At 48.9% G+C, this 21229-nt stretch overlaps 1 protein-coding gene across 4 annotated transcripts in view; it reads left to right on the top strand.

The window, feature by feature from the left end:
* Positions 1-21229, top strand: part of PTPRS (protein tyrosine phosphatase receptor type S) — a 225725-nt gene that overhangs the window by 197279 nt on the left and 7217 nt on the right. For all 4 annotated transcript variants that reach the window (XM_035118880.2, XM_060275383.1, XM_060275384.1 and 1 more), the window contains 9 exons: positions 3544-3667; positions 6065-6240; positions 7964-8083; positions 8315-8469; positions 11877-12162; positions 13991-14169; positions 15383-15509; positions 17239-17364; positions 19324-19478. In XM_035118880.2, coding sequence (XP_034974771.2) covers positions 3544-3667; positions 6065-6240; positions 7964-8083; positions 8315-8469; positions 11877-12162; positions 13991-14169; positions 15383-15509; positions 17239-17364; positions 19324-19478 — 1448 coding nt within the window. The remainder of the gene's footprint in view (positions 1-3543; positions 3668-6064; positions 6241-7963; positions 8084-8314; positions 8470-11876; positions 12163-13990; positions 14170-15382; positions 15510-17238; positions 17365-19323; positions 19479-21229) is intronic.

The raw sequence follows: 21229 nt of genomic DNA, 5'->3' as shown, positions 1-21229 counted from the left end.
TCTAAGACACTGTGTCTAGCAGTTCGGAAGCATGTCAAAGTGCAAGTAGATAAATAGGAACCGTTCCAGCGGGAAGGTAAATGGAGTTTCCATGCGCTGCTCTGGTTTCGGTGCCCCGTTGCGCCAGAAGCGGTTTAGTCCTGCTGGCCACATGACCCGGAAAGCTGCCTGCGGACAAACACCAGCTCCCTCGGCCTGGAAGCGAGATGAGCACTGCATAGATACCTTTGACCAGACTTAACTGTCCAGGTGTCCTTTACCTTTCTTCTTTACCTCACTTCCAAGTGAGGCAGTTGTAAGCTCCTTCCCCAGCAGCCGAAGGCTCTTTCTCTCTTTGCTCCACCCTCTTCATTCCTCTTCTGGTCCTGGGAGACCAGGAGGAGGGGAGCCGGTCACAGCAGGAGGAGGGGGACTCCTGTGCTTCTTCACCAGCCTGCCTCATCTCTGCCTCTTGGCCCCCCCTCCTCACCTGCCTCTGAGTTTGGGCTGCCCTCTGCCACAGACTCTTCCTGCCCGCTAATCCTTGTTACCTTTTCAGCTTCCTTTAATATACAATCGTACCTTGGAAGTCGAACGGAATCCGTTCCGGAAGTCTGTTCGACTTCCAGAACATTCGCAAAACCAAAGCACAGCTTCTGATTCCTGCAGCCAATTGGAAGCCCCGTCGGCCATTTGGCTTCCAAAAGAACGTTCCCAAACCGGAACACTCACTTCCGGGTTTGCGACATTCAGGAGCCAACTTGTTCGACAGCTAAGGCGTTTGACTACCAAGGTACCACTGTGTGTGTGTGTTATATTTTGTGTGTATAGATAGATAGATAGATAGATAGATAGATAGATAGATAGATAGATAGATAGATAGATAGATAGATAGATACGGTAGGTAGGTAGGTAGGTAGGTAGGTAGGTAGGTAGGTAAATACTTGTCCAAAGATATACAAAGTTTGTAAAGGTAAAGGCAAAGGACCCCGACAGTCAAGTTCAGGCGCAGATGACTCTGGGGTTGCGGTGCTCATCTCGCTTTACAGGCCGAGGGAGCTGGCGTTTGTCTGTAGACAGTTTTTTCCGGGTCATGTAGCCAGCATGACTAAGCTGCTTCTGGCGCAACGGAACACCAAAACCAGAGCAGCACACAGAAACGCCGTTTACCTTGCCGCCGGAGTGCTACCTATTTATCTACTTGCACTGGCGTGCTTTCGAGCTGAGTTGGCAGGAGCTGGGGCAGAGCAACGGGAGCTCACCCCGTCGCGGGGATTTGAACCGCCGACCTTCCGATTGGCAAGCCCAAGGGGCTCAGTGGTTTAGACCGCAGCGCCACCCTCGTCCCTTTTACAAAAGTTCATACCCAATACAAAATAACTTTTTATAATACACTGAAGTAAAAGAAATGCTTAATCTAAGAAGGAACATAGGCAGAGGGAAGATGGAGGAAAGCTTCCAACATCTCCTCCCCACCCTAGTCGTCTCCCTCTGACCACTCATCATTGTCCTGCCACCAATCCCCCGGCTCCAGGCCTTGGAGGTCCCCCTACTGCTGCTGCCTTCTCTGCCTCCAGCCACAGGAGGCAAGGACTGTGCTGCGGGAATAGTAACGGGTCTTCTCCCCCTCCCCGATCCCGGGCAGCTACACCCCTGCGTGCATCTGCTCACAGCAGCTTCTGCGTAGGGGGTGAGAAAAGCCAGCCAAACCGAGGATTTGCAAATGGCCCTAATGGCGCCAGGAAGGGCCCCGGGATGAGCGATGGCAGAAGCCCAGCCGCAGGTTGGCAGAGGAGGAGGCAGGTGGTGGGATTCATTCTTTGACAACTAAAAAAATGCTAGGAACCAAAAGTCTTCTGGCCGCAGGCTCCGAGCCGTTGTTGTTGTTGTTCTTGCACAGTGTATAAATTGCTCATCGCTGGGAAGATGATGGGAAGAGATCCTCGGCGCTCTGCTGGGATCTTTCCTAACCCACCTCGGCAATCGGGCAAGGCAAGCAAGCATAGAGAAGCCTAATGTGCTCTCTCTCTCTCTCCGCCAATTCTTCCCTCCCATTGCCCACCCCCCTGCCAGCAGATAATCTGCATAATGTAATATTGGCGCTTTTCCAGGGCAGCCTTCCTCCTGAGCTGTGGATCTGGAGATACTTTTTAAAAAAAACCACAGCACACCTAATGAAAGAAATGCGGAGGTGCAAGATTGGAGAGGGACTGTGGTTGCAGAGGCAGCTTGGAGCTGCTCAGAAGATAAGGAGAGTCTTGCTATAGAACAGGTCGATGGCCCATTTAGTCCAGCATCCTATTTGTTTGTTGCAATTATAGTGCACCTTTCCCTCCAAGGAGCTCAAGGTAGCATGCATAGTCTTATTCTTCCGCTCCTCATTCAGTCCCCTGCACAACAACCCCCCTGCAAGGTAGGTTAGGCTGAGGGCCGTCTTACCCATAGGCGCTAGGGGTACGGGGCACCCGGGCGCCGGGCTCTCAGGGGCGGCAGGCCAAGAATCCGGGGCCTCAGAGTTGGAGTGCAGGGAAGAGCCCGCCCATCGGTCGGTGCGCCACGGTGGGCTCTTCTGCTGCGGGCGGCTCTGCGTCGCGAGTTCGAGGGAGAGCGAGCCTGCGAGGTGCTGAGGCCTTGCGCACCTGTCACTGGCGTAGGGCTGTGGAGAGGCCTGTCCAGCCGGTGCACGCTGCTTACACCACGAGGCGCCCAGCTGGTTTGTTGCGCTGGGCTCCTTATGTTTCTGGGGAACTCTGGGGAACCTTTCCTTAAAAAGGTCAGCAACTTGGAGCATGCTTAAGATGGCCCTGGTTAGACCGAGAGGCAACAACTGCCCCCCCCCTCCGGCCGCACCCAGTGAGGTCCCCATTGACGAGGGGAGCGTCTCTTAGCGCAGCTTCCAGCTCGTTGGACTACAGCAGGAACGAAGGTGGCTTTTGCCTGGTATTATTATTATTATTCCGCCTTTCTTCCGAAGAAAGATAAAAAGTTGAAAGGAGCACGTCAAAGGAGACTTGTGCAAATGTTTTCCCCTACCTTTGCGGGCAGATTATGGCGGCAGGTGATTCGCAAGGGATGGGAAGCAGAGGAGGGTGTTGTGGCCCTTGCTCACTCGCCAGCCACCATTTCCCAGACACCGTTCTGGCCATTATATATATATTTATTTATTTCATTTGCACCCCACCTTTTCCTCCAAAATCAAGGCGGTGTAAATGGGTTCCCCCCTGCTAAATCAATCCCAACAACAACAACAACAACAACAACAACAGCAGCAGCACTGCAAAGTAGGGTTATGCTGAGAGAGGCAGCAGCTAGCACCCTGTGAGATTTTCCATAGCCAAGGTGGCAGGATTTGAATCCTGGTCTCTCTTAGGACCTAGTCGTTGGAGACCCTAACCACTGCACCACACCGGCTCTGAGTTGTCAACGTCGGTTGCGCCTGTGACTTGTTTTCAGGTCGCGGTCCCTGGGAGGAAGGGAAGTCGGCCGCTCTTTAGCTTCCACTCTTACATTTTGGAACAAAACGTGGAATTTTCTCGTGACGTTTCTCTTTTTCTGCTCCTGCAGTCCATCGATCCGGGTCAGCAGTTCACTTGGGAACACTCCAACCTCGAGGTGAACAAGCCGAAAAACCGCTACGCCAACGTGATCGCCTACGACCATTCCCGCGTCATTTTGCTGCCCATTGAAGGTACAAACCACTTGGTCGCAAGGGGAGGAGGGGCTGAGGTCAGATTTTTCAAGCTTTTGCCAGATCCTATTTGGCATTTGTGACATTTTAGAAGTTCCCCAAGGAGGGAGAGTCCAGCACCTTCCGAGGGAGTCCATTCCACAGTCCGACAGCTCTTACCGGCAGAAAACGGCATCACACTCCTCTTTTGAGCCCCCCACTCTTGGAAGCTTAAAAGGGGAGCTCAGGGAGACTTGCAAAGGGCTCTGTGAGTCTCTTCCCACCCCTTTCCCCTTTAAGTCCTTGATCCCAGAAGCTTCAAGGCGACTTGCATCTCAACACTGACCTACCTTACAAGGCTGTTCTCGGGATTTGCATCCGGACAGCGCACACGAAACGTCTCGCGTGCCAGAAAGCAGCACCCATAGGTTATGCACCTAATTTATCAGGAAATTACGTCACCTCCCAGAAAAAGAAATGGAGAATTTGCAGGTCTTCCGAGGTGCTGTTGGGATTCTAACTCCCAGTGGCAAACACGACTAATGGTCAGGTATGGCGGGCGTTGAGAGTTCAGCAACATCTGCGGAGAAGGGAGCACAGATTCTGACTTCCCTACATTGGAAGGACACTGCCTGTGTGTTTTTTTGACCCAAAACCTTCCAGCCCTTTTTGTTTCCAATGCCTCCCAGCTGCAATTCCTGCATTGCAGGGAGTGGACCTTCGGGTGCCTTCCAGTCTCTGCGCTTCTGTGACAGCTCATTTTGTCTGCAGAGAGAGGGGGGGGGGAGAAGGAGAGAGAGAGAAAGATGCTTGCTTGCACCTCTCCAATCTCCCACCCGAAATCCCATCAAACGCTCACGGGCTTCTGCACCACCCAGCTCCCTTACGGCCACCTATCCTTGCTCCTCGCCCAGGTAAATGGAATTACCTCCCTCTGCCGCCTCTCCGAGGGCAGGGAAGCAATTGGCCGAGGGTTAAAGCATCAGGCTGTCACTTACCCCATACAGAAGCCAGGAAAGGGGATTAGCAATCCGTTTTGCGCCCAGGAACTTTCCTCCCACCTCTGAAAGCTCTTGTATCAAGTTAAAACCTCGCAAAGAACCTTAAACCAGAGCCGGCGGCTTCCTTGTAAGCAGGTCGCGGCAGATTCCCCGGACACCAAAGGGCGATGTTCCTTCTCTGCCACCACCGGTAATTTCTTTGAACTGTATATGCGTATATAAATGGGGGCCCCTGCAGCCGCAGGAGAAGGCGCCGCAGCCGCAATCGCCACCTGGTTCGTGATTAGTTCCTCCGCTCTCCCTTCCAGCGGGGACCCCTGCCTTCTGCTAACTTGGGAAGCGAAGCAGCGTGGCGGCTCTGACCTGACATACTTTTAAATTAAAAGGAGCGCTTGGAAGAGGAGGGAGAACACCCATGCATAACAGGCCCGCGTAATTAAAAGGGGGTCATGGTTGCTAATTTCAAAGCCGCGCTTAATTCCCTGCTTCCATCTGTGGCCCCGATAAAAATTGCAGCGAGGGTTCCCCTCCTCTCTCTCTCTCTCTCTCTGCTCCTGCCACCGCTGCGACGCTTCCCGAAAGCGAAGGAGGGAATTCAGGCCGGGGCTGATGAAGGCGTTCAGTCGGATGCAGTGGAACACCTTTGGCAATCGACAGCTCCCGTCAGCCGCAGCAAACGTGGTCCCTTTGGCCAGTGCCGATGGGGGTCGCCGTTCAGCAAAATCAGGAGGACCAAAAGGTCCCACACACCTGTGTGAAGCCAGGGGCAGAGAACCTGTGGCTATTCCTGCCCAAGTACAGAACCAGGCACTTGTCCCAATTGAAATTCATTTTGTTAGCCATGGCCCACTTGTTACTTGTTTTGGCCCAGCTCCCCAGTCTGTTAACATCGTCTTGAATTCTTTCTTCTGCGTTTCCAGCTACCCCTCCCAGTTTGGGGTCACCTGCAAATTTGAAGGGCATCCCCCTCAGTTCCTTCATCCAACTCGTTTATATTAAGTTGTTTAAGCCCACCTGGAGTTCTGTGTCCTGCTCCAGGCACCGCAGTTTAATATGATTATTGACAAGCTGAAACATGTGCAAAAGACGGCGAACCAAGCCGTATGAGGAACGGTTGAGGGAGCTGGGTATGCTTAGCCTGGATAATAGGAGACTGAGAGGCTTCAAATTGCAAGAAAGGAATAACTTTCTGACAGTAAGAGCTATTTGGCATTGGAGGTGGCGGACTCTCCTTCCTTGGAGGTTTTAAAGCAGAGATTGGACGGCCCTCTGTCCTGGATACTTTAGCCAAAATGCCTGCATTGCAGGGGGTTGGACTAGATGAACCCTGGGGGTCCCTTCCGACTCCACAATTATATGATTGTGTGCACTGCCACCGCCCCTGATCGCTGTTTGGTTTCTGACTGTTTCGATGTAGGAATCGTGGGCAGCGACTACATTAACGCCAACTACATTGACGGCTACCGTAAGCAGAATGCGTACATCGCCACGCAGGGGCCCCTTCCGGAGACTTTTGGGGACTTCTGGAGGATGGTGTGGGAGCAACGCTCGGCCACGGTGGTGATGATGACCAAACTGGAGGAGAAATCACGGGTGAGGAAAACACACCCCTTTCCGAAGGGGAAGGGGCAACTGCTTCGGCTGCGGCATCTAATCCAGGGGTTCATTGTTTATTGCATTTTTGCCGCACTGTTTTCCTTCCTCCAAAGGACCTCAAAGTGTGGCAATAATAATAATTATTATTATTATTATTATTATTATTTATTTATTTATTTATACCCCGCCCATCTGGCCGGGTTCCCCCAGCCACTCTGGGCGGCTTCCAACAAAATATTAAAATACAGAAATCCATCAAACATTAAAAGCTTCCCTAAACAGGGCTGCCTTGAGATGCCTTCTAAAGGTCTGGTAATTGTTATTCTCTTTGACCTCTGGTGGGAGGGCATTCCACAGGGTGGGTGCCACTACCGAGAAGGCCCTCTGCCTGGTTCCCTGTAACTTGACTTCTCGTAGCGAGGGAACCGCCAGAAGGCCCTCAGCGCTGGACCTCAGTGTCCGGGCAGAACGATGGGGGGGGGGAGAGACGCTCCTTCAGGTCCTTCTCCCCCTCCTCTTTTAATCCCCCCAACAACCCTGCGAGGTAGGCCCCCTAAAAACACCCAGGGAGCTCTCATGACTGAGTGGGGGATTTGAACCCTGGTCTCCCAGAGAGTTCTTGCCCCTGAGGGGAGGTAGGATGATCTGGGGGGCACTAAGAGGCAGGGGGGTGTCGGAGATAAAAATGACTGCCAGACTTTGAAAATCTGGTAAACACCCCCCCCCATCAGGTTCGTCAATTTCCTTTAATTAAGCTCACGTTTTAATTGGATTTTGAGTAAATGCGCGGTTGTTTTGAGCTGTATTGTGTTATTATCTTCCTGAGTGGGTCATGCAAACCGCTATTCTGAATAATGATTTGCATAGGGTAGGGGGCACCGGGGGGGTGAGCTTATGAAACCAAGGGGGCAGGTGGCCCTAAAAAGGGTTTCAAACCAGTGGTCTAATTGATTAAGAACAGTTCAATCAGCTTAAAAGGTGATCACGATAAACTAGATAGCAGATCTTGATTTTTAAGTTTATTTTTAAAACAAGTACTTTTTAAAAAAGAAAACAAAAAAAATGCAAATGCCCCCCCCTTACACAAAAGACAGGTGTGGAATCTTTCTTAACAGGTGTGGAATCTGGAGCAAAAATCTCGGAATCTGGTTCTGGGGTTCTGGGGTTCAGCTTCCTGAAAAGCCCTCACGTATTTGGTTCAAGTTTCTAGTTCTTATGGCAAAATACACTTTGAAAATGAGAGAGGCTGCCTGAATGAGAATTCCCGCACGTGGAGGGCTCAGTGCTCCGATTTGCTCGTGCAAGAAAGAGAGTCGCGTTTCAACCAATTCGCAGCGTCTCGTTTTGTATTTATTTACTGCATTTGCATCCTACCTTGTTCTTGTTCTGTGCTTCTAATGAGCTCAAGGAGGCAATTTAATCCCCACAAATTCCTCATTTAATCCTCACAGCAACCCTGCCATGTAGGTTAGGCAGAGAAAAAGGCAGTGACAGGTCCTCAAAGTTCATCCATTGAGCTTCATGGCTGAGTGGGGATTCGAACCTTTGTCTCTCTTAGGTCCTAGTCCGACACTATGCTGACCACACGGATGCACGGACAGATTTGAGATGGTGCTGTTGCTTTCCAAAGAGCCACTAGCTTGAAGCTAAATAATAATAATAATAATAATAATAATAATAATAATAATAATAATAATAATAATGTATTATTTCCTTCCAGATAAAGTGTGACCAGTACTGGCCAGGCCGTGGCACTGAGACGTACGGAATGATTCAAGTCACCTTGCTGGATACAATCGAGCTGGCCACGTTCTGCGTCCGGACTTTCTCGCTTCACAAGGTAAGAGGTGCAAAAACCAGAACCGCCGGGCAACACGGAAAGCAAGGGCTGGATTTCCTTCCCCGTTCCAAAACGCGGCTTGGCTTGCTTACGTGGAGACACCTACGCCATGCAGAGGTTCCCTTTGTTCTGTGGGTTGCCCCATTGCTCTGCACATTGGCTCTGCTTCGACTCATGCTGTCGTCTCTCCTCTCCCCCCCCCCTCTCCATCCACCCCCCAACCTACCACAGAACGGCTCCAGCGAGAAACGGGAAGTTCGGCAGTTCCAGTTCACGGCCTGGCCTGATCACGGTGTCCCCGAGTACCCCACCCCATTCCTGGCCTTCCTCAGAAGAGTGAAAACTTGCAACCCGCCCGATGCAGGGCCCATTGTTGTGCACTGCAGGTGTGTTGTGTGTGTGTGTGTTCAATTGAATTTATACACCTTTCCTCCCCCAATTGCCCAGGCAAGCAAACCTAGTTACACAATTTGCATTATTGTTTCTTGTTAAATCCATTGGGTGCTTCCCACCCCCCAAAAAAAGATCCCTCAAAGCAACACACAATGAACTGCCCTGTTATCTTCAGTTGAAGGGCAGTGTATCAGTCTAATAAGAGTAATAATATATGAACAAACAAAAATGGCTTAAAATAGAAGACAAAGAAAACTCTAAAATACCGGTACCATTTTTAAAAGACAGGTTTAAAGCATTATTCCACCTGGTCAGGTTTTTGGGGGCGGGGAAACGAGGCATAAACATAGCTGCCAAGTTTTCCCTTTTCTCGCGAGGAAGCCTATTCAGCATAAGGGAAAATCCCTTAAAATAAGGGATAACTTGGCAGCTATGGGCATAAACCACCGTCAAACAGCTTAAAACATTTTTTAAAAATAGTTTAAAAACATCTAAAAGCAGTTTTCAGTTAAAAGTGTTCTTCCATCCAGTGACCTCAGGGTTGCCAGGATCGGTATCACTCTGCCAAATAAATGCCTGAGCAAACAGGAATGTTTTAAAATCCCTCCTGAGTGTTAAGAATGATGGAGACAGGTGTACCCCACCGAGGGAGGGCATGCCACAACTAGGGAGCCGCCACTGAAAAGGCCCTGTCGCAGGTCAGGGCTAATTGGGGAACTCCCAGTGGGGGAAACCACCGAAAAGGCCCGGTCATCTTTCCCGAGCATAGGGCACAAGATAGCTGATAATTGGAGAAGGCGCTCTTCTCAATTAAATCAACTCAGGCTGCTTTTCAGGTACTGCTATGGGACAGGGTTACATGATTTGAAAGATCTAGTTCAGGGCGGTCCAACACAAGGCCAGAGGACTGCATGTTTCCTTCAAGGCCATCTTCGGTGGTCTTCAGCAACATTTGACGCCCCCCCTCCCCGCCTGCAGCCCTTCCCAGAGCTGGGTAACTGAGGCACTAGGCTCTGAGAGGGTCCCAGAGTCCTCCCACCTTCTTCCCAAAGCCTAGTTAGCACTTTCCACAGCTTTGGGAAGGGGGTGGGAAGGCAGCGTGGTGCAGTGGTTAGAGTGCTGGACTTAGGAGCTGGGTTCACATTCCCCACTGGGTCAGGAAAGCTTGTTTGGGCCAGTCGCTACCTCTGAGCCTAACCCACCTCTCACGATTGCTATGGGCATCAGATGAGGAGGGCAAGGACTGTGTACCTGGAGCGCCTTAGAGAAAACGTTAAGAAACAAGCCCAGTAAATAATGCATTTGATTCAGTCCACATTTGAAGGTGATTTGCACTTTCTGAAGCACCGCCATCCTTTGAAATGCACTCACCCCCCAACTTTGCAATGGTGTTCTGCAGCCAAGTAATGCCTTTTTAAAAAAAAGTGCAGGGGGGGTGCAATGTGCATTTAAAAGCATAGTAGAAACAATGTAAAGAAATGTATAAATGCTGTTTTAAGTGGCTTCTAATATTACATTTTAATATTAATATTGCGTTTTAATTCTTGCAACGGCTTTAAGGTGCAGGGCGGGTTAATAATAATAATAATAATAATAATAATAGTAATAATAATAATAATAATGATGATGATGATGATGATGTTGCAATACCATGTCTTTAGGGGGGTGCATGCAACCGTGTGTTTATCGGGAGAAATTCACACTGGTGGGTTTTCATGTGGAATTGCAGGGTGTGTGTGAGGGGTTTCCAAATGGATGTGGAAATGTGCAGAAGGGAACATTTTAGGTTTGAAAAATGGGCAGTGGGGAGACACAGAAATTGAGCAGTTTGCCCATGAGGAAAAGGTCAGGTGGAGGGTTTTTGTTTTGTTTTTTTCAAAACAATGACAAGCAATGCATTGCAAAGCGCCCTCTGCTTCGCAAAGGCTGAGGCTGCCTCTTTCCACTTGCTTCCTCTTTCACGCATCACCTGAGATGACATGAGGTCCAATTTCTCATGAAACATAAGCCTTGTAGCACTTTGCTTATTTATCCAGGGTGCGGAGCAATTTCCTCCCCTCCCCTCTTCCTCTTCTGCTAAATGTAAGCGGAATAGACAGGGCTCTGCCCCGAGGCACTTACAGTTTGAGTTTCGACATCGTGGGGGTGACTGGGGTAAAGAGCTGGTCCCGTCGAGAAGTCTGTGGCCTGGAAACGCACAAAATATGATCCCTGCATTGCCCATGGGATGCAGACTTTAAGGTTGTGGGATTGAGGACAGTTCCTAGGGTTCTCTGGGATATGCCACATTCTTTAAACGTACAGCAGTCCGAGCCATCGATTTCAGCAGATCAGAGTAGCCCAGGCAACACCCATACCAGACAATTAATAATTTGTGTATTTAATTACAGTGGTACCTCGTCCAGCGTCTGCCTCGTCGAGCACCCATTCCGTCGAACATCCTCAGCAAACCCGGAAGTACCAGAATGGGTTACTTCTGGGTTTGTTGCTCGCACATGCACAGAAGTGCTAAATCGCGCTTCACGCATGCGCAGAAGTGCAAACTGCTCTGCGCGCATGCGCAGATGCGACGCTTTGTCCAGCGTCCTTTTCGGCCAGCGGCCAGTGCTCCGGAACGGATCCCGGTTGCCCAAAAACTGATCTGGAAATGTGTAGAAGGGAACATTTTAGGTTTGAAAAAAATGAGCAATGGGGAGAAACAGAAATTGAGAGGTTTGACCACCTCTAGATGCCCATGAGGGAAAGCACATTCAATGCACATTTGAAGCACATGACTCCCCCCCCCAAAGAATTGTGGGAACCATAGTTTCCCCTTCACAGAGTACCCTTGCCAAACTACAGTTTTGGGGAGGGGCGGGTGGGAAATGCACTTCCATTGTATGGCGTGTACCCGTCCTCAAATCTACAGACACAAAAAGCTAAAAGCAGCTGGTATAGCTGAAGTCAGTATAGCATGAGACTCTCAGGGTCATGGGTTCGAGCCCCACTTTGGGCAAAAGATTCCTGAATTTCAGGGGGTTGGACTGGATGATCCTCGTGGTCCCTTCCAACTCTATGGTTCTATTATTCTAAAGCCAAAGGATTTCTTTTTTTCTTTTAAAAAATTTTATGTAAAAACACCAGGCAGGCCCCACAAATAACCCAGAGATGCATTTTAAATAAATAAAAGCACACATTCTACTCATGTGTGTAGAATTCTACATATTCTACTCATCATCTACACGCTGATTCCCGAACCGTCTGTGGGCTGGATTTAGAAGGCGATTGGGCCGGATCTAGTTTGCCTACCCATGTATTATATCCTCAAGTGTTTTTCCCCAATTCCAACTGAAGCTCTTCTTCTTCTACTAATAATAATTCCTTATATGTTGCCCAAATTTCTGTGTCTGCCTTCTTTCAGCGCTGGGGTCGGCCGCACGGGCTGCTTCATCGTGATCGACGCCATGCTGGAGAGGATAAAACACGAGAAGACGGTGGACATTTACGGCCACGTCACTCTCATGAGGTCTCAGAGAAATTACATGGTGCAGACAGAGGACCAGTACAGCTTCATACACGACTCCTTGCTGGAAGCCGTCGCCTGTGGGAACACAGAAGTCCCCGCTCGCAATCTGTACACCTACATTCAGAAGCTGGCGCAGATAGAAGTTGGGGAGCACGTCACTGGCATGGAGCTCGAATTCAAGGTGAGATGCAGATCGGGATTCAAGGTGAGCTGCTTCCAGCGGCTGGCCTATTGCAGCAGGCGGAGCGGAATTCCCTGTCCTATGTCGGTGTTTGTTGTTTGTGGGATGTGAAACAGGTGCAGTCAAATCACAACAATTCCTAGAGAGTCCACTTGGAGGACTGTGGAGGAACACATGTCTAGCTTGGTTTCCTGTTCCTCCACATGCAAATGAGTTGGGGAAGGCGGCAGATAAATTCACTAGCCAGCAGCCATTTCCCTCTCTTGGGCCAGACCTCTTGGACTACACACATCTAAGAAGCAACATCTTGGTGAGTCTCTCTCTAGGCTTCCAGCCCAGAGAGAGATGAGATGGAGTCTCACTTCCTATAAGTCAGGCATCCCCAAACTGCGGCCCTCCAGATGTTTTGGCCTACAACTCCCATGATCCCTAGCTAAGAGGACCAGTGGTCAGGGATGATGGGAATTGTAGTCCAAAACATCTGGAGGGCCGAAGTTTGGGGATGCCTGCTATGAGTGAACTTCACATGTATATATCACTTTTTACCTAAGCCAGTCTACCTCTTGAGTGTGCTGTACCTCAGGAAGATTGTAAGTAAACATCTTTTATACTTTTAAGAGCATTGTGTCATGTCTTTTCTTTTAAGAGGGGTAAAGGGGAAAATACCAGGAAAATACACTTTATTTTACAGGCTTAAATCAAGCCTGCGCAAACGCTTTTCTGCTGTGCATTTGCTAAGGGAATGTTACTCTGCTAAGTTTGGAGCTTGCTAGCACAAGCTGGGATAGGATATATTTAACAATATCTCCTCATCCACACCCCTGAACATTCCCACAATTTGCCTGTGCAGGAAATAAAAAAAAAGTATTTGCAAAAAGACCACAAACCCCACCCACAGTCAGAGGAAGGAAATGGCCGCAGCTCAGGGGTGGAGCTTTCTGTTTTGCCCCGCCCCCATTGAATCCTCAGGATCTCTAGGTTAGAAATGTCCCCGTCATTGGCGCTCCTGCCAATCACTGCAGATAATAGTACGTATCGCAGTCTGGCCCAGTATAAGGTACAAACAGGATAAGAGCCTGCTAGTTCAGGAAAATGCCCCATCTCATCCATGCCCCAATGATGCAAACCCTTCCACCAGGATTCGAACACAAGAGCCCTCTCCCCCCTCCTGCGGTTTCCAGCAGCTGGCATTCAGAAGCATCGTTGCCTCCAGCTGTGGAGGCGCAGAGCATAGCCATGGATAGGCTTGTCCTTCATGAATTTGTCCGGTCCTCGTTTGAAGCCATCTCAGTTGATAGCCGCCTCTGTCTCCTGCGGAAGGGAGTTCCACAGTTTAACTCTGCGCTGCGTGCCAAGTTGCTGTCAGAGAAATAAGGGACCGGGCAGAAGTAGCAGACCGGAAGTAGCGCTGCCGCCATTTTGGAACTGGGCGGAGCATGCTCAGAAGTGACTTTTGATGCTGCTTTGCCCAGTTCCAAAATGGCCACCGCACCAGAAGTCGCACTGCAGCCATTTTGGAACTGGGCAGAGCAGCATCAAAAGTCGCTTCTGAGCATGCTCCGCCTAGTTCCAAAATGGCCGCCGCACCAGAATAAACCGGGGGGGAAACAAAAAAAATCTGTTTTTTCAGCTAGGAACAGCTGGAAAAATGTGGATTTCCTGGGGAATACGGGAGACTTGGCAGCTATGGCTGCGTGAAGAAGGGCTTTTCTTTTACCTGTCCTGAGGTAGCTCCTGGGCCTTGGCCCTGCTTTCCAGGCCATGGCTGGCACAATGTCATTCCTGGGTGGTTACCACTTTTCCTTCCCTCTCTCTCCCGCCACGCCAGAGACTCGCCAACTCCAAAGCCCACACCTCCCGGTTCATCAGCGCCAACCTCCCATGCAACAAGTTCAAGAACCGCCTTGTCAACATCATGCCATACGAGACCACGCGGGTCTGCCTACAACCTATCCGAGGGGTCGAGGGGTCTGACTACATCAACTCCAGCTTCATTGATGGGTACAGGTAAGACTCGGGCATCTCCTGGGCTGCAGAGCGTGCAAAGAGCCTCGCTGGATCCAACCGGAGGGGCGACGTGGCCCACCCTCCTCGTTTTCCAACACAGGGTTGATGGGCCCTCCCCTCTTCTTCCTTCAGAAATAGTTATGGAGGGAGAGTACAGCGTAGGAAGCTCACTCCACCCCTAGCGACGCGTCATTGTGTGATTACCATATACCTATGGCATGTGACGTGTATATTATAGACATACAGACAATCACAATAAAAAGCAACACAGAACCAGCCCTTTCCTTAAAAGCAGTAAGTTCCCCCAAAGTCTGTTGGAGCAGGAAAGTTTTCACCTGCTGGAGGAAGGACAGCAAGGAAGGAAGCCAGGCAGGATTCTTTAGGGAGGGAGTTCCAAAGTTGCCTGGGAGGAGCCACCACCGTGAAGTCCCTCTCCCACATCCCCACCAAGCGGGCCTAGGAGGTTGGCGGGACTGTGAGAAGGGCCTCTCCTGAAGATCTCACAACTCAGGCAGGTTCGTATGAGGGGATATGGTCCTTCAGATAGCTGTGAACTAAGCCACGTAGGTCTTCCTGTTTTTTTAAATTATTTATTTATACTTTTCAAGTTTATACATTTCATTAGTTTTACAATCAATTTAACATTTCAAAATTTGACTTCCTTCCCCCCTCTCTGCATTTCCTTAAATTTATTATTTTTAATATCTTCTGCATATCCAAATTCATTGAACTTTCTCATTTAATTATCTGCTGTAAATATATACTCTTGTGAAACTGCAGGTTATTACAATAACCCTGCTAATGTTCTTATCTGTTTACAATTTATCTGTCAATATTCAATAAACCGTACTTTCCATTCTTTTATAAAATGTTTGTTCCCTTGATTTCTTATTCTTCCGGTAAGTTTCACCATTTCTGCATATTCCACAAGTTTTTGTATCCATTCTTCCTTTGCTGGGACTTCTTGCTGCTGTAGTAGCATAAATTCCTGTGCAATTTAGGTAGTTCTGTCCCTATAATTCCCAAAAGAAAAGCTTCTGGGTTGTTTTTTTTTTTAAATAAAAGTTATTTTGAACATCCTTTTCAATTCATTGTATATCATTTCCCAGTAAGCTTTAACCTTACTTACAAGACCACCGCATGTGATAAAAAAGTCCTGTATGCAGAAGCCCACGTGTGTTTTTAGTGATGGTTGGCCTTCTCTCCCTGGCAGGCAACAGAGAGCGTACATCGCCACGCAAGGCCCTCTGGCGGAGACCACAGAGGACTTCTGGCGGATGCTGTGGGAGAACAACTCCACCATTGTCGTGATGCTGACCAAACTACGAGAGATGGGGCGGGTAAGCTGAAGGAGGCGGGCTGGTGGCGGTGGCAAGGAGGTGAGAGAATCTCCCCCGTCACGCCCTGGAGTCTGTAGTCTGAGGTCCCCGTCTGCACTGGACATTTAAAGCACCATGCAGTTCTTTCCCTAAAGAATCATGGGAAAGGGGGCAAGCAGAAACAGGGGGGAAAGACATTGGCCTATTAAGAGATGTTCACCATCAGATAGACGTACAGGAAGAGCCCTCCAAGGGTGGAGGGAAGGAGCAGGCAGGGAATTACTGCCAAAACATTTCTGGGTCTTAAGAGCAAGGTCAGTCACCTTGTTTTCCCAAAGCAACCCAGGAGCAAAACTCTGCCCTCCTTTAAAATCTGCAGCTCGGCATCTTCCTAAGCAGCCACCCTGTTTTTCCTAATTGCACTATGTTTAGCTCCCGGAGCTTCCGTGGGGAATGCAAATCGGGATTTGTATTTTTAGGTCAAGCAGTACAGATCGCAGAAGCCAGGTGGGCCTTCCTTCGGTAGCTGTGGTATTAAATTGTTGTGATTACCTACTACAGCCTTCGCCGGATGGTCCTAGGGGTGCCTTGCGGCAACATATAAAATAGAGCATTTGAAACAAATTGTGATCGAAACTAGGGTGTGGGTCCTAAAAGGGGCAGAGCTCCGGGGCCCAAGACCCTTTGCCGTTTGTGTAGCAGGGGGTCCCCATCTCCAGCGTCCTACAGCAAGAGAGGGGTGTCTGGGGACCTCCTCGCCCTTTGTACTGAGTGGAAGGAGGGGAGTCCGCCACGGAGGATGGGCTCCTAGGGTCATTCTGGAGAACACCAAGGAGTTGCCCTCTGAACTCCAGAGCTAAGCCATTCAGGAACACCGAAAAGACAAGGTACCTGTAAGGGGGAAGGCTTATAGGGAACAGCCCCCCCTCATCAGGTCGAGTTCCTGGCAGAGCAGTAAGTCGAGCAGCGGATCAGATTACAAGAGCCAGGAAACAGAAAGGGAGACCCAAGGCTCTGGCAGCCTCACACAGCCCCTGCACCGAGGGGAGGGAGAGAGAGCTTTGGAGGAAGGGACCGGCAAACAGTCAGAAGGGAGACCCTTCCCCCCAACGCCTGAATTGAGACGAACGGCTCCCCGTAGGAGCAAGGGGAGGCGCTTTGGGGTTCCCAGGCTGTTATGTTGGGCGCGAAACAGAAAGCAGCCATTGCGAGGTTCTGACTCAGACTGAGCAGACATGATTTAAGGGCATTTTGCACTGTAAATAATATGCACAAATAAAAACATCTTAAAGACAAGCAGATGTGGAGGGTCGTTACTCAAGAGTACCCACAACAACCCATGACAGCACCCTCCGTTTCAAGAGAACGGCGTGCCAAGTTTTGTTACGTATGCTGGAACTCCAAAGAAAGCACTCTTAAAAATTAGGATTATTGGAGGATTCCAAATCAACCATGCAGAGGAAATAGGTCAAGCTGAAAGGCAGATATCCCCTGATCGTCGCAATGCATGGCTCGTGGTTGTTATTTAGTAATTATAAGATTATGTATAAGCTTAGAAGGCTGTGTGATCTTAGGAGGGGTGTGGTTGTGAGGGGGCATGGCTCAATGGCTGTTGTGAAAGGACCGTGCACACCTGACTTTGCCGCTCTCGAGTGTCCACAAAAGGCCAGGGTGAAGGGGTGTGTCTCTAGCATACGGCGAAAGCTGGGCCATGAAGAGGGTGTGTGATTCCTTCTCTTTGGGCCAACAGGAGAAGTGTCACCAGTACTGGCCAGCAGAGAGGTCCGCCCGGTACCAGTACTTTGTGGTCGACCCCATGGCTGAATACAACATGCCTCAATACATCCTCCGGGAGTTCAAGGTCACCGATGCAAGGGTGAGTCCACGCTCAGCTTCGTTGGTGCTCAGCACACCAAGGAAGGCCATTGGTCTGCTTGGGGCCATATTTTCACCGAATTTTACTCAATATTGATCCAGAGCAAATTCCAGCGTAAATTTAGCAGAGTAAAAACTTAAACACGTTGCAGGATTCCCCAAAAATAAGACCAGAGGCAATTAATATTTCATCCAGCAGAGCTTTACTGAAGGCAAATGAGCATAATGGTCACAAATCCAACACATTCAGGATTGGCCCTGTGCATAAGAAATCCAGTTGCAGCAGACTTAACAAAAAACTTATTATAAGAGTGAACCTTAACACTATAGCAGGTACGTCCAACAGGTAGATTGTGATTGGACGTCTCTGGTAGATCACTGGTAAATCACTGGCTCCCCCCCCCCAAAGCAGCTGAACAACATTGCATTTTTTCCCTGCACCCCAAAGAAACGGGGCTTTCCTGCAGCCAATCAGAAGCTGTGCTTTGGTTTCTGAATGTGTTGGAAGCTGAAGAGACTTCCTAAACGGATTCCGTTCAACTTCCGAGGTACCACTGTACGTTGAATTTCCCATAAGGCTCACCATCACCATCTAGTGTCCCTTAAAACACACTTAAAATGTTTTCTTGGCAGCTGAGTCCCAATCCTGGATCCACATAGGTTTCCAGGCAGGAGTTGATCACAGTGAGGGTTTGCCAAACGTTTGGGACTCAGGGGTTTCTCCCAGCCCTGCCTAGAGATGCTGAGGATTGAAACTGAGACCTTCTGCATGCCTAGCAGGTGTTCTTAACTCCTGAAACTTGGTCCTTCCCCTCCCTCAACTTTGTCACGCTGGAGCCAGAGAGAAATGGCGCACAGTTTTCTCTTGAAACAATGCAGCTTTCTTGCTAACTTCTCTCTCTCTATCTCTCGCTGGCTGTTCTGATGATGTTGTTTTTCCTCCTGTCGGCTTATCGCAATTTTTCTCCACCACGAAGCTGCAGCGATGCAAGGCCCCCCGCAATTCATACTGCGGGAGTTCTGGCGATGAAGCTGAAGCTGTGTTCCCTCCTAGCAGACGCCTGTTTCCCACTGTGTAATTTCTTTGAACTCATTTCAAAAGATTATTACATTTTGGGATGCGCGCACACACCGTTGCCAGTTGTACAGAAAGTGTCTGATCGGAAATGGTTTCCTGTTGTTCGTGTGTGTGGCTGTTTAAGCACACACAGAAACATACAGCATTAAGTACAACCTGCCCTTGCTACAAAAAGGAGCTTAGGATGGCTGGCGTACGTAAAGAGATGGAGGGAACTCAATTCGCTTCGCATTTAAATGTGAATTTACCCAGGTCACACTTTTCATAACGATGTGCGGGCCTAAGAAATGATTTGAAATTTGCACTTCTCCAAATGTTGCCATGCAGTTGTCCAGCCAAGTAAGGTGTGCAGAAATGCAAAGCAAAACAAAAAAACAACAACGCCCTGATGCAAAGCGTGCATAAAAACGCATATAACAGTCAAAGTTTTATTGCATTAGATGAAATTGCATCTCAAAAAAATGTGCATGTGTTTATGTTAGAAAAGCTGATGGATTTTCATGCGGACCTTTTAAGGGAGGGCCAAAAATCTGAGCCAAGTGGAAGAGAAGGAGCCTCGTAGGCTGCCCCTCGCCCCTGAGAAGGAGGGAGAGTGGGATGAAAAAGCAATACAGTTAAATTAAAATCTTTTATTCATCCTTCACAGGCAGGGCCAGCTTGGCTGCGGAGGAAACGCCAGCCAGTTGGGGGTTTGAAAGAACCCAAATCAAATTTGCTCAAATCTACAACCATCGCTCAGCTCTCAAAAATCTCGCTTTCCTGGTTACAGGATTCAAACTCAATTTCATTCCCTTGACTTCCCGCCCGCCCCCCCCAGCCTAACAGAGAGGTGTTGTTTTTTTCTCCCTCTCCTCTTCTCCATCCCTGTTCCCCCACCTCCAGGATGGCCAGTCACGGACCGTGCGTCAGTTCCAGTTCACGGACTGGCCAGAGCAAGGCGTGCCAAAATCCGGTGAAGGCTTCATTGATTTCATTGGGCAGGTGCATAAAACCAAGGAGCAGTTTGGCCAAGACGGGCCCATCTCCGTCCACTGCAGGTAAGCCCCTTTGCATGCAGCAGTTGAGGAGCCAGAAACAAGCCTGGCACCCCGTCCACCAGGTCCTGACTCTGCGAAAGGAAATAATCCAGCTCAAGGCTGCCGTTTGCAAATTCTCCTCCTGCTTAATTTGCACCTTGGAATGGAAAAAAGGCTGCTCAGCCATCCTTTGATGCTAAGCTTAAGCCTCTGTGGATGGGCTGTATCCTGATTGGATGGGAAGCTGGAGTTTCCCACCTCCCTAAATCCTTGGCATTAGCACAGGACTTGGCCCAAAAATGCAGCTTCTGAATTTTTATTGTGTATCCTTTTTCTCCCTTTCTTTTAATTTGAGGGTGGTGGCGGTTATTCAAGGCCAGCTTTTAATTGTGCCAAGTGGTTTCTGAACTTTTGGGGGGGCCACCACCCACTAGGTCCCGCAGACTCGTCCCCAATGTCCCCCCCCCTCGCTACCCCTATGAAAAGCATTATTCGGAATAGCAGTTTGCAAGGAAGCCACAAGGGAAAGTAATAGCACGGTGAACTCCAAAACTGTAACAATTAATTGCACGTTTATTCAAAATCCAGTTTTAACTATTTAGTTTAATGCATTCCGCAAAACTGATATATAAAATTCCCTCTCAATCGAATGTTGAAAGATTCAGGACAGATCAAGTCCTCCTTCCCACAGCACATGCACTAATGGCCAAAATTGTGGAAACCTTTTGGGAAAAGTGCATTTCCGAGGTTTGATGGCTTATGACACCTGATTGGCTCTCTAAACACACATGCTCATTGGCTGCATTCAAATGAAGGAAAGCTACTGCATATCAAACCTAAGCAAGTTGTGCTTCCTTTTTTCTGATTATTTGGCTATAACTTTTGATAGAACACAGATAACTGAACAAACTTCGTTGCATTACATTCTTCATTAAATTATCTTTCCATTGATGAGTGCATGCACATGAAAGCTCATACCAATGACAAACTTAGTTGGTCTCTAAGGTGCTACTGGAAGATTATTATTTTTTTACTTTTATGGTGTTCCCCCCCCCAAAAAAAGTGGAGTTATGAGCCGTCAAACCTCAGATGTTTTGAGGAATATATGGGAAAACACTGCTCTAAAAAGAATATGTTGATAATCATGGATTAAATCCCTGCAACAGGGTGAGCTCCCGTTGGTCTGTCCCAGCTCCTGCCAACCTAGCAGTTCAAAAGCACGCCAGTGCAAGTAGATAAATTGGTACCGCTGCGGCAGGAAGGTAAATGGTGTTTCCATGCACTCTGGTTTCCGTCACGGTGTCCCTCTGCTCCAGAAGCTGTTTAGTCCTGCTGGCCCCATGACCTGAAAAGCTGTCTGTGGACAAACACCAGCTCCCTCAGCCTGAAAGTGAGATGAGCGCCGCAACCCCATAGTTGTCTTTGACTGGACTGAACCGTCCAGGCGTCCTTTACCTTTAAATAATAATAATAATAAATGTCATCATCATCAATTTGTTAATTGCCTTCTAAGCACCGTGTCATGGTAATTCACACACAAGGTAATTAAAAATATTTACAGTACAACCATGTGAAATCCTTAACAAGTGAGACATTCACGGTAAAGACCCATTTGACCTGTCCGGAGAAGTCTATTGGAACAAAAACCTCTTCCACCTTTTTTTTCTGGAAGGTACAGCTAGTGGGCCTTCCTTCTCATATTTATTTATTTCATAAAAGTTATATATTACTCGATTTTTTTTGGGGGGGGGGGTATTTCTCAAACCAGTTTG

Source organism: Zootoca vivipara, chromosome 6, assembly GCF_963506605.1.
Source record: "Zootoca vivipara chromosome 6, rZooViv1.1, whole genome shotgun sequence".
In the NCBI taxonomy this organism is placed as follows: domain Eukaryota; kingdom Metazoa; phylum Chordata; class Lepidosauria; order Squamata; family Lacertidae; genus Zootoca; species Zootoca vivipara.
This window is presented reverse-complemented; position numbering and strand designations above follow the sequence as displayed.